This window comes from Euprymna scolopes, chromosome 12 (assembly GCF_053919585.1).
Source record: "Euprymna scolopes isolate OS-2025 chromosome 12, ASM5391958v1, whole genome shotgun sequence".
NCBI classification, from domain to species: Eukaryota; Metazoa; Mollusca; class Cephalopoda; order Sepiida; family Sepiolidae; genus Euprymna; species Euprymna scolopes.
Window position 1 is genome coordinate 31,140,559 of NC_136493.1, and position 12,084 is coordinate 31,152,642.

The 12,084-nt window shown below is 33.4% G+C and overlaps 1 protein-coding gene across 6 annotated transcripts in view; it reads right to left on the bottom strand.

The window, feature by feature from the left end:
• LOC145291235 (ciliogenesis-associated TTC17-interacting protein-like) overlaps positions 1-12,084 on the bottom strand; it is a 109,929-nt gene that overhangs the window by 59,199 nt on the left and 38,646 nt on the right. For all 6 annotated transcript variants that reach the window (XM_080136836.1, XM_080136832.1, XM_080136835.1 and 3 more), the window contains exons 8-9: positions 9,258-9,331; positions 3,448-3,545 (exon numbers count right to left, since the gene is read on the bottom strand). In XM_080136836.1, the coding sequence (XP_079992962.1) occupies positions 3,448-3,545; positions 9,258-9,331 (172 nt within the window). The remainder of the gene's footprint in view (positions 1-3,447; positions 3,546-9,257; positions 9,332-12,084) is intronic.

Sequence of the window (12,084 nt, forward strand, 5' to 3'; positions counted from 1 at the left end):
TCTCAAAAGACCCACAAGCAAAATAATGCTAAGAAACTCCTGCAGTAATGTAAAAAGAAACAAATACATGTACGTTTCTGAACTTTTGAGATTGAAGAGTGATAATTGGTATTATTTGGACTACTTCTCACATCTCAAATATTTTTATCACAATATTTTAGCTGATGTAACCTCCACTCTTCATCATGAATCGGCTAAGAATTTCTAATGGAACCGTCTAGTTAATAAGGTGAGGTTAAAACTCCCCAAATTTATACTAGCACTGTCTTCAAGGACCCATGGCGTAATGGATAAAGTACTGGGTAAAATTCAGTTCTAAGTGACACTCTTCCAGAGGTTGATGTATTGGCTTGTATGGGTTGGTTGTTTTACGGCATATCAACCCTTTCAGGTTATTTAATGCTGAATCCAGTGATTTTAAAGAACAATTTTTTAATAGAATATATTTGTTTTTTTTTCCCAACTCGTTTACTATTAAACCCATAGTTGGGACCCTAACAGGTACTACCACGCCAGGTCAGAGTGGACCTGGGAGCACTGGCAATTAAAGGGCGGCTCCACACTCCCCAACCTGGGGCCTCACCATTGGATATAGTTTAAGGTCATATCCAGGACCTCTTCCGGAGGTTGAAGGTTGAATCTTCAATTTGGGTAATACTCAAAATACAATTGCAAATTACTTAGGACCTGTGAGAATAACACCCTGTAGTCCGACTAACCCAAATAAGATGTCTGAGAAGCATTAATGCCAGAAAAATTTAGAGATTTAAAATTTTAGTCATCAAGGCAATTAAATGTTTAAACAACAATTAAATACAACAGAACTATTTTCTGCTTTTAATCTCCCTCTTTCCAGCAGAAAGATGTGACACAAGGGAAAGTGGGATTTGAAAAAAAATGCCTGGGTAGCCCCACTGGCATTCCCGGATAGGAACGCCTCAGGCGATTAGCAATGAATTAACACCTTTTCAAATAGTAAGAAGGTAAAGCCTGGGAGGGTAGAACTAGAACTGCACAGGACTTAGCCAAAAGAGAATAAGTCATCTCAACAATGGCCTAGAGACCATGGTGGTCCTCTTCAAGTCTAATGTCAACAAATGCTACCCTATTAAGTAATCAAACTTTGCCCATTTCACTTATTATATATATGGTATAATCACATTTCACTTATTATATATATGGTATAATCACATTGACACACCGATTCTTGTTAGATCACCAAAGTTAAGCAATGTATGTAGGAGGACGTCGACACCTCCCCGCAAGAGTTGCAAAAACCTAACGTCGTCATTTCCCCTAATGGAGATATACATGTAATGGGACCGCTTGTGAATTTCATACTCCCATGGAACTTCCTCCTTTGGAGGAAGCCGGCTAAACCCGCCTCAGGGTTAGTGCCGCAGTTTCACTTCTTTTCATTTCATTTATCATTTCCAATCCTCTCACAATATTGTTCATCATCCAACTAGCAATCTCATTAACACTTATCCTTGAGTGGCTTTTGGCCTTGGTAAGTAGTGACTCACTATTATAAAAAACAAAATGAGTCGCTGGATATTTTAGTTTATTTAGATATAAAAGTTAAATAATCTTTGAATTCTTCTTCCACGAATATTTCACTTCTTCGATTGTTTTAGTTAATAACTTTGCTTTTCTTCCTCCATGTACCTAAAAATTCCATGAACAGAGTTTTTTGTCCCCCCCCCTAAAACTTCCCACTAGTGGAATATATTACGACAGGATTGCTTCCCTGCAGACTACCACATGATCGTCTTTAAAAAGAATTTTCAACTTAATAGGTCCCACACTTTCTGCTAAGCTCCAACCTCTGTCGCATCATCACAGTGTTGCAACCCTCTGCTTATTTTACATGTGCGTCCACGGAATGTGTTCCAATGAATTTACTGCACTTGTACCCGCCCCCCCCCCTCCAATGAAAATACCCTCGACTAATCTGATTCGCAGCAATATCACCCCTTCACTATAGAGGTCCCCAGATGCCGAAAGTTTTTCTATTCTATTATCTTCTTTACTTGGACCATTTGTCTTGAGAATTCTGACTGGCTCACTGTTTCCTTGATCGTGCCAACATGTACAAATTTTAATATAATGTTAATAAACATCTTACTGCCCAACTCACAACTCAGGTTGTTTCCATATAAATCTGGCCTCTACCTCAGTAGCCCTTTATGCATCAGTAGCAATATTACTTGTTTGGGATTAATGTAAAAAAAAAAAAATCCTTCAGTTGTTCTTCGTTATAATAGCGGAATTAAAAAAATCGAAATATTGAATTTCAAGTAAAACCAATGTTTTACTTGTATTGGTTGGTCTATTGCTCTCATCTTAAGTTTTATTAATGCAACGTTTCATCAGGCATCTTAGAAAAGGCCAGTAACTTTTCTCCTTTCTTTTCCAAGATGCCTGACGTAGGTTGGAGGCTACACCGACCGAAAAGTTGCACAAATAAAACTCAAGATGAGAACAATAGTCCGATCAAAACAAGTAATATAAACGATCAGTCCTCATCTAAAAAATTCACAACTGTAAAACCAATAGTACCTACTTAATTGTCATGTCGCAGTAATGTAAATATCCAAAAATTATAAAAAAAAAAACAATACGGTAGAAAATTAATTATTAAAGAAAATATTTTTTCAAAGAAATTTGCAAGGTTTGCTTACATAATAAATAATATAAATCTCACCTGTCTGTTTAAATGTATGTTTGTATGTATGTATACATGTATGTATGTATGTTTGTATGTCTGCCTTAAGCTAATTCTGGAGAAATTAGTTATTTCCCTTGGGTTTACATTGCGTATATCAAATGTTATAAACAAACATGATGAAATCGTTTTTCCGTTGCATCTTGGAAATACTTGTTTTATGTAATAATGCAATAATAATAAACTAATTGCAACATGACAATTAAGTAGATAACATAAAAAGGAAGTAGTTATTGTTTTTAATGAAAACTCAATTTTTTGCTATTATAATGAAGAACCCAATTTTTTTCAAATCAGACCTATCTCAAAAATTCCTAAATATATTTGATTAGTAGTAGTAGTAGTAGTAATCATCATCATTAACGTCAGTTTTATATGCTGGCATGTGTTGGACGGCTTTAGAAATTGACTTCCAAGCTATCTTATCTCTGACCACGTCCCTAATTATCCCTCTTTCCCCTAAATCCATTCCATATCACTTCCTCTCGTGTTTTCTTGGCCGCTCCCTGTGGATTGACCCTGCTACCTCAACTGTTCTACATCCACTAACCCAAGAACTCCCATCCATTCTTTCAGTGTGACCATACCATCAAAGTCTCCTGTTCTGCACACATTTCCCTACACTGTAGAGATTAAAAGAATTTTTTTTCAATTATCCTCCATCCTACCTCAAAAATTCTTAACCCTAGCATTTGATAAATAGTACAAAAATGTTTTACCTTTTTGTCAATAAATTTGCTCTTCATCTCCATGTCTGTTTCCCACTTGAGGGGCTGTTTCTTGAACTTGATTTCACGGACACTGGGTTGCCTTTCAGCTTTATCAAAATAAAAACACATTTGAAAAAAAAAAAAATAAATAATACAAACAATGTGTACATTAAAAACAAAGACGGTACTTATACAGTGAAATGACACGTTTTTCCGTGAATGTTGCCTCGGCATATTCCAGAAACTTACGTAAATCATCGGAATATGCAGAGTGTTGATCAAATTTTAAAATGCTAGAAAAAAAATGAAGCAATCCTGATAGAAAACATTTATCATATAGTAATTTCAATAAAGAAAATAGAAATGCAATAAAAATTATAAAAAACAATCAACCTATGGTAAGTTTTGTGAATAGTTTTTTTTTTTTTGTAAAATAATGTGTAATAACAAATGAAACATTTTTTTTTGTATTTTTTGGTTTTATGGATTTTTTTTTTTGGAGAGGGTTATAAAAAAATTTTTGTGGCAAAATGTTTTTCTGTTAATGTTAGGGGATAGGCTTTTTTTCTTTAAGATCTTTGGTTATCTGCCAGGAATTCCTAAAGAAGTACTCTTTACAAATATTCCATAGGAAATTTTTCCAATCAGTCACGATGTGTTCTGAACCAATGGCACATTCTCACTGTAAATTTCGAACAGTTCCAATTAATTTCCATTCCTGGCAAAATGAAAGAACGTTTTTCCGACAACAGTAGACAAAATCTAGAAACCCACAAGATTCATTGTGACTGATTTCTAAAATAATTTAGTTTCAATGATTCAAATTTTTGCATGATTAAAACTAATATTTTCCTTCAATTGATTAACAATCGTCTGCTGCATTGGCTGAGCGTTTTGCTATATTCCAATGGTTTACATAATCTGCCGGAATATGCCAGTTGGTTGGTTGGTTGGTTGTTTTATGACATATCAACCCTTTTCAGGTTATTAAATGCCGAATTCAGTGATTTTGAAGAACAATTTTTAATAGAATATATTTGTTTTTATTTCAAGTCGGTTTCTATTTAACCCATAGTTGGGACTGTAACAGGTACTACCACTCTGGGTCAGAGTGGACCTGGGAGAAATGGCAATTAAAGGGTGGCTCCACACTCCCCAAAGCCCGCAAGCTGGGGCCTCATCATCGGATATAGTTTAAGGTCATATCCAGGACCGAGGAATATGCAGAGGCAACATCATGGAAAAACAAGTTGTTCACTTCATAAGTATTAAAAATGCATAATCATACAGTCCAGGCAATATTAAAACAACTTGGATTATTTAGACTTCTATTCGCACTCGATTCAATACATTTTAGCCGATCATCTCATGTCGGAAATTTTTTCTCGTTCTCACGTAACACTCGACACTAATTGTTTTTTTGAACTGAATAAACACTTTAAAATAAGTTAAACCACTGAAAACTTACCAAGCTAGGTAGAAAACGAACATTGAGAGAAATCAATTTTATTTTTTTTAAACAACAGTAAACAAGTAAAAAATATATTTTTTTAAATATTATGGGGGATATAGTCTCTTAAAAACAATATCTCATTCAAGGACGGTTGTAAAATGAGTTTTCAGTCGATATTTATAAATAAGTAAGTAATATATTTTAATCTGAATACATAAGTTAGTAACAGCTTTTAATCTGAATAAATAAGTTAGTAATAGTTTTCAATCTGAATAAATAAGTTAGTAACAGTTTTTAATCTGAATAAATAAGTCAGTAATAGTTTTTAATCTGAATAAATAAGTCCGTAATAGTTTTTAATCTGAATAAATAAGTTAGTAATAGTTTTTAATCTGAATAAATAAGTTAGTAATGGTTTTTAATCTGAATAAATAAGTCAGTAATAGTTTTTAATATGAATAAATAAGTTAGTAATAGTTATTAATCTGAATAAATAAGTTAGTAATAGTTTTTAATCTGAATAAATAAGTTAGTAATAGTTTTTAATCTGAATAAATAAGTTAGTAATGGTTTTTAATCTGAATAAATAAGTTAGTAATAGTTTTTAATCTGAATAAATAAGTTAGTAATAGTTTTTAATCTGAATAAATAAGTTAGTAATGGTTTTTAATATGAATAAATAAGTCAGTAATAGTTTTTAATATGAAATAAGTTAGTAACAGTTTTTAATCTTAATAAATAAGTTAGTAATAGTTTTGATCTGAAATAATAAGTTAGTAATAGTTTTTAATCTGAATAAATAAGTTAGTAATGGTTTTTAATATGAATAAATAAGTCAGTAATAGTTTTTAATATGAAATAAGTTAGTAACAGTTTTTAATCTTAATAAATAAGTTAGTAATAGTTTTGATCTGAAATAATAAGTTAGTAATAGTTTTTAATCTGAATAAATAAGTCAGTAATAGTTATAAGTATATATAAGTATATATATAAGTATATATAAGTATAGGTATTAGTATACTAATAAGTTAGTAATAGTTATTAATCTGAATAAATAAGTTAGTAATAGTTTTTAATCTGAATAAATAAGTTAGTAATAGTTTTTAATCTGAATTAATAAGTTAGTAATAGTTTTAATCTGAATAAATAAGTTAGTAATAGTTTTAATCTGAATAAATAAGTTAGTAACAGTTTTTAATCTGAATAAATAAGTCAGTAATAGTTTTTAATCTTAATATATAAGTCAGAAATAGTTATTAATCTGAATAAATAAGTCAGAAATAGTTATTAATCTGAATAAATAAGTCAGAAATAGTTATTAATCTGAATAAATAAGTTAATAATAGTTTTTAATCTGAATAAATAGGCTATCAATACATTCTTATATAATTTTCTGCTTGTTTCTTTCCATATTAGTCGATATTTTACATTTTGAAAAGGTTAAAATCCAATTTTTGAAGGCCAAACTGCTTCAAAATAGGTTAAATTCACAAAATTTAGACTTAAAAAATGCTAATCTGGCAACCCTGGACAAGAATATGGGAGTGATCTCAAAGTGAGGTCACCTCGTTTTCGAATATCATTAGAATGATAATATATGATGTGTTGTAATGGTGTGAGAAGGGAACTTGTAGCAATTTCGATGTGCAATGGTTCTTCAGCAAAGAAAGACGTCAGCAAAACATTACATAATAAAAGAGAACATTTGAAAGAAGCCGGGCAACAAAAAAAAAAGGACATTGTCTATCAAGAGGTGCTGGACTGAAGGAGTAAGTTAAAGTCTGTCTCTTACAATGTGATTCTATTATTTGTATTAAACTATGTAGCACAATATTACTTTCTGAGTATTTATAAATTTATCTCATTTTGGTAAGTTCTGTATTTAAAATACCATGCACACTACTTTCACAGAAATGCTAATAAACTCATATTTGTTGCGTGTTGTTGGTTTTTCTGTCCAAAAACAATTTTTTGCACTATCCAGGAAAAATGAAATAGATACATTGAGAGCATTGCCAAAGCTTCTGCGAAGAAGGTGGGCTCTCTCTACCATGCTAGAAAACTACTTCTGCCTAAAAGTATCCTGTACCTCTATAAGACCACCATTCGCCCATGTATGGAGTACTGTTGTCACATTTGGGCTGGTGCATCTGCTACTTGTCTCTCACTCCTTGACAGGGTTCAAAAGATAGTCGCCAACCTTGATAGATCCTGAACTGTCATCTAGGCTTTAGCCTCTGTCCCATCGATGAAATATTGTATCCGTCTACCTGTTCTACAAGTACTTTAATGGTGAATGCTCTGACGAACTACAAGCATTTGTACCCCCTCGACGTGAATACCCCGACACACTCGGCATGCAGCTAAATCCCACTCCTTCACACTAGAGATCCCTAGGTATAAGAAAGCCTTCTACTCCAATAGTTTCTTCCTCAGAACTGTTAGACTTTGGAACTCACTTCCGGGATTCTGCTTTCCCAACTGTACTGACATGCAGAAGTTCAAATGTAATGTGAACAGACATCTTGCTACTCATCTCCCTTCAACTTATGCCCCCGATAGTAGCCCCCTACTTCAAAGTGACACTGTGCCTTGTTTGAGGTGAAAATTGAATAAAAAAAGAATTTTTTAAAAAATATTTGTTGATTAAATGTATTTTTCATTCTGTAGAATTTCGATGGGTCTTTGGGTCTTGCTAGTTTATATAAATAGACAATCAATAAATTGCTATCTATCAGAATAGATCACCAATAAATTGTTATTGATAGGAGGACTGTAAATACCACCTATTCATAATCACATCAAGAGAAGGTGTATAATTGGATGGGAGTAATTTTTTTTTTTTTTTTTTGCTCCCTCCCTTCTTATATGGACTTTGTTGGAGTAAAACCAGTGACTTGTGTCTAGGCCTGCTATGGAAACTTCCATTCCATCCCTAGGGCAATTTAAACAACCACGGTTCATTGAAATTAGTGCTCTGGAGAATTCTAATAAACTAGTGAACCTTATTTCACGTTATTTTCAAAACAGTTTCGTCCAGTATGATCAATATGCTTTTGTTGAATATTGAGTCTGGGCAATGCCAATAAAATCGGTGATGTGCACATATGCACATTCCAGATGGACCTTGATCTACATTCTTGTGTCCCATAAAAATAATCAGAATTGTAATTATCACGTAATAAGCAGGGCGATTTTAAAACGGGAGTGGGATGTAAGTGGGAAAAATGAAATAGGGTGAAATTTTAGAGTAGATGGTGTCCTTTCAAGATAAAAAAACAATTGGGGAGGCCAATCATCATTATCATCAGTTTAACATCCATTTTACATGTTGACACATGTTAAACATCTTTAAGAAATTAACTTTTAAGCTAAACTATCTCTGACCAGGTCTTTATTTGTTCTTCTTTCCCTCGCGTCCATTTTTATCACTTCCTCCAATATTTTCCTTGGCCTTCCACTGTAAACTGACCCTGCTACTTCAACTGTTCTACATCTAATACATAAAAGGCCATATGTCTGTCTGTTTGTCTTCATATTTTCAAACTATCTCTTCCAAAAAGTCACAGAGCCGCGCTAGGGGCCTCAAATGATTGGATTTTTTACGGGCCATTCTTTTATGGGTCTTTAGACGATTAAAATAGTTTTTAAGGGGTCAAAAATAGGTCAAAATTGAAAAAATTGTTATACATTTTGTACATTCATCTTAGTTTATTTTTATTTTTTAATCAGCTTATATGCATGCCACATTGGCACAGTAGTAACGTCACCAGCTTTGAATGCTAGTTTTGACTTCGATTCTAGCTGATGGCACCCAAATACTTTTTTTTTTACTTTTGAAATCAAGACTCTATGATGATATATACAAAATTTGGACAAGTTAAAATATCATATTTAAGCGTATTTTATGTCCGGACAAAGCTGCCCCCACCCACATATATACAAACTTTCATCCATTCTTTTAACTTTAAATACCATCAAAATTTCCTATTCTGCACACACTTCCCCCATCAGATGTAAACTCATCCTTAAGACTCACATTACACATCCATCATATCATTCTCGGGTCATTTCTCTTCATGCAATGCATGTCCTCAACCTTCCCCTTCTTAGCTTTAAAAGCCAAGAGTCAAAAAATAGGAAAAGCGTTGTTTTTAAATCTCTCACATGCATAGAGCGAGTCTTTTTCTTAGGTTGCTCAGTATAATTCAGGGGAGATAACTCAAATATATATATATATTCAAGTGAAATAACTCTTGAATCTTCTGAGCCTACAAGACTGAATAAAAATATATACAGTGACGTTTTCAACCGAAATGTAAAAAGAAAAAAAAAAAAAAGCAAGAAAAAAAAGAGAGATAAACACCGATTTTTTTTGTTGGAACTTGCGTCGCCTTCATGATTACAGGGGATCCAACTTGTTGACGGACCATCAAATGTCTGTAAGAATAGATAAAAATGAAATCTATATATATAAAAGGCAAAAGTGGCGCGCGCGTTTTTGTATGTCCGCGAAAGGCTTTTTTCAGGGGGGTTCTCGACCATCTTACTATTTCTTAGAACTTTTTATATACTCCCTAGATTATAATATCTACGATTTGCGAACGGACGTCATCTCTACATTTATTTTGATTGACTTTTATAAAATTCCCTTTATTCCATCCTTTCACGTGTTTGTCTTTTTCGTATAAAAGCGAAATTAATCGGAGCAAAGTTGGCCGTCAGACTTTCCTGCCAGGAACATCTTGAAAGCAATTAGCTTTGATCAATGTGGGGAAAACCCTTCATATCAGACAATTGCTATTCATTTGAGAGTTCCCCCTTTTTCGGGGAAGCTGGTTTTCCCCAACATCATGGAGAAGCAAAATACGGCGGAAATTGGCCTGCAGCCAACCTTCATTTTTGCGCCTGCGTGATTCTAAACTTATTCACTTCAAGTCAACTTTTTGATTGACATTGATAAATTTGAACACTTTTCACTTCCTCTCACGTCATAATGTAGCGGTAAGATCTCAGCTTTTCTTTCACTTTCTTTTCCTCCTTCGCGTCATGGGTTCGAACCTGCCTGCCTACTTTTTTTTTCTTTTACACCTCCAAACACCCGGGCACCCCTGCTAGTATAATAATAAATACAATATCTACATTAATGAAAATATATTTAAGCGTATTTTACGACCGGGCAATGCCAAGCAGCCTGTTAGTCTATTATAGAAAGGGCAAAAATCTGTGTGTGTGTGTGTGTGTGTGTGTGTGTCTACTAAAAACTTTTGACAGACGCGTCGGAATGTGACAAAACAGATATTGTTTTAAACTTGAATGTTTGGACGACAAATATAAAAAAATTGGCTAAAAACATTAATTCCTTCACCCTAAACTGGGCAGTTTTCTATAAGGAGGGGCGGATATTTTCGCAAGTCATCCACTCTTTTTGATTGACTAGCTTTAATTTTGACGTTCACCACTTCCGGTTTTGCGATGGATGCAAGGGTACAAACGTCACTTTTTCTGCACATTCTTTTCCTCCTTCATGGTACCGATTCGAGCCTGCCTGCCTACTACCACATTTTTCTTTTTCTTTTTTTTTGCTCAACACAGACCTTCAAACACCTGGGCAACGCCAAGCACCCAGGCTAGTTATTAATAAAGATGTAGCAAAAATATCTTACAGAACACATATCATATTACTTGTATTAATCAGATTATTGTTTTCATCTTGAGTGTTATTTGTGCAACATTTCGGTTGGATTGTTCTTTGACCTTCATCAGACATGTTGGTTGTTGTTTGGAAAAGAAAGGAGAAAAGTTACTGGCTCTGTAGATATTTTCGTATTTCTGTGAGTCAGTCTCCACTTTTTGGTCATTGTTTTGCATCTGTGAGAAAAAAAAATTGGTTGACAAAGAAGAGAAAATTCTAATAAAAACCAACAGGGTAGATTATCTTTCTTCCATTGCCAACATTTTAAGGGTGTACAATATTTGTCTTTTTTCTACAATTAGAGGCTCTCAAATGTTACTAAATTCCAGGTTTGTAATTTTTCTTCTTTTAGCACATGTGCGACCTCCTTGAGTCGCCTTGAGTTGGCCAAATAAAATTCAAGATGAGAACAATAGTCCAATCAATACAAGTAATATAAATGATCATCCCTCATCTAAAAATTTCAGAACTTTAAAATCCATATAATTCGGATTACTGTTTTCATCTTGAATGTCATTTTCACAAAATTTTTAGTTGGTGTAACCTTCTTCAAATATATCTTGTCAAATTTAGGAATCTTTCCATTTAACGCGGGAATCTGTATGGAGTTCTAAATGGAACCCTTTATTTAATCCATGGGAGTAGCATGCTCTCATTCTATCAGCCATGACTGGGTAGAAATCCTAAGTAATTCACAATTGTATTTTTCAGCATCGCCTACACTGAGGATTGAACCTTCAACTTCCAGAAGAGTGTAACTTTACAACTGAATTTTACCAAGTACTTTATCCACTACTTTATCATGGATCCATTCCATGCAGATTCCCGAGTTCGACAGAAAGATTTCCGAGTTAAACAAGACGCACGTGAAGACGGGCGGAGGTTACGTTGACCGAAATGTTGTTAAAATGACACTAAAGATGAAAACAGTAATTCAAATAATACGAATAATCAATCCTCATCTTAAAAAATTCAGAAATACAAGATAATTTGAAAGAAATGCTCAGTAGAAATTTATACGAGACAAAAGTAGATAAAACACTATCAAAGAATTCAGTAATTATCAAATATTTACCAACGTATTATATCAAATCAAAGATGATATTGTGCCTGATTTTTTTTTTTAATATTTCAAGATAAACCTCCTCTTCAAAAAGCATTTTCTTTCAACTTATAGTGTTACCATTATTGGTTAAGAAAAAAAAACAAAAACTAAGATGTCTGTATGTAATTTGACGATGTATGGAAATGGAATGTGGTCCATTGTATAGGGAGAAATGATACAAAGATCGTTCCAAGAGTAATGCCTCCTGTGTTTTCATTCCACCTGAATGGATCAGAGAGGATTGCAAATTGCATTGTTATGATGACTTAATTTATGCATCAATGATGTGAAAATTTCATCTCTCTTGCAAATATTGATGGTGTAAGATTCTAAGAAACCAACCCCTGTCATGGATGTGCGTCAGAAGCAGAGATTTGTCATTGAATTCCTTGC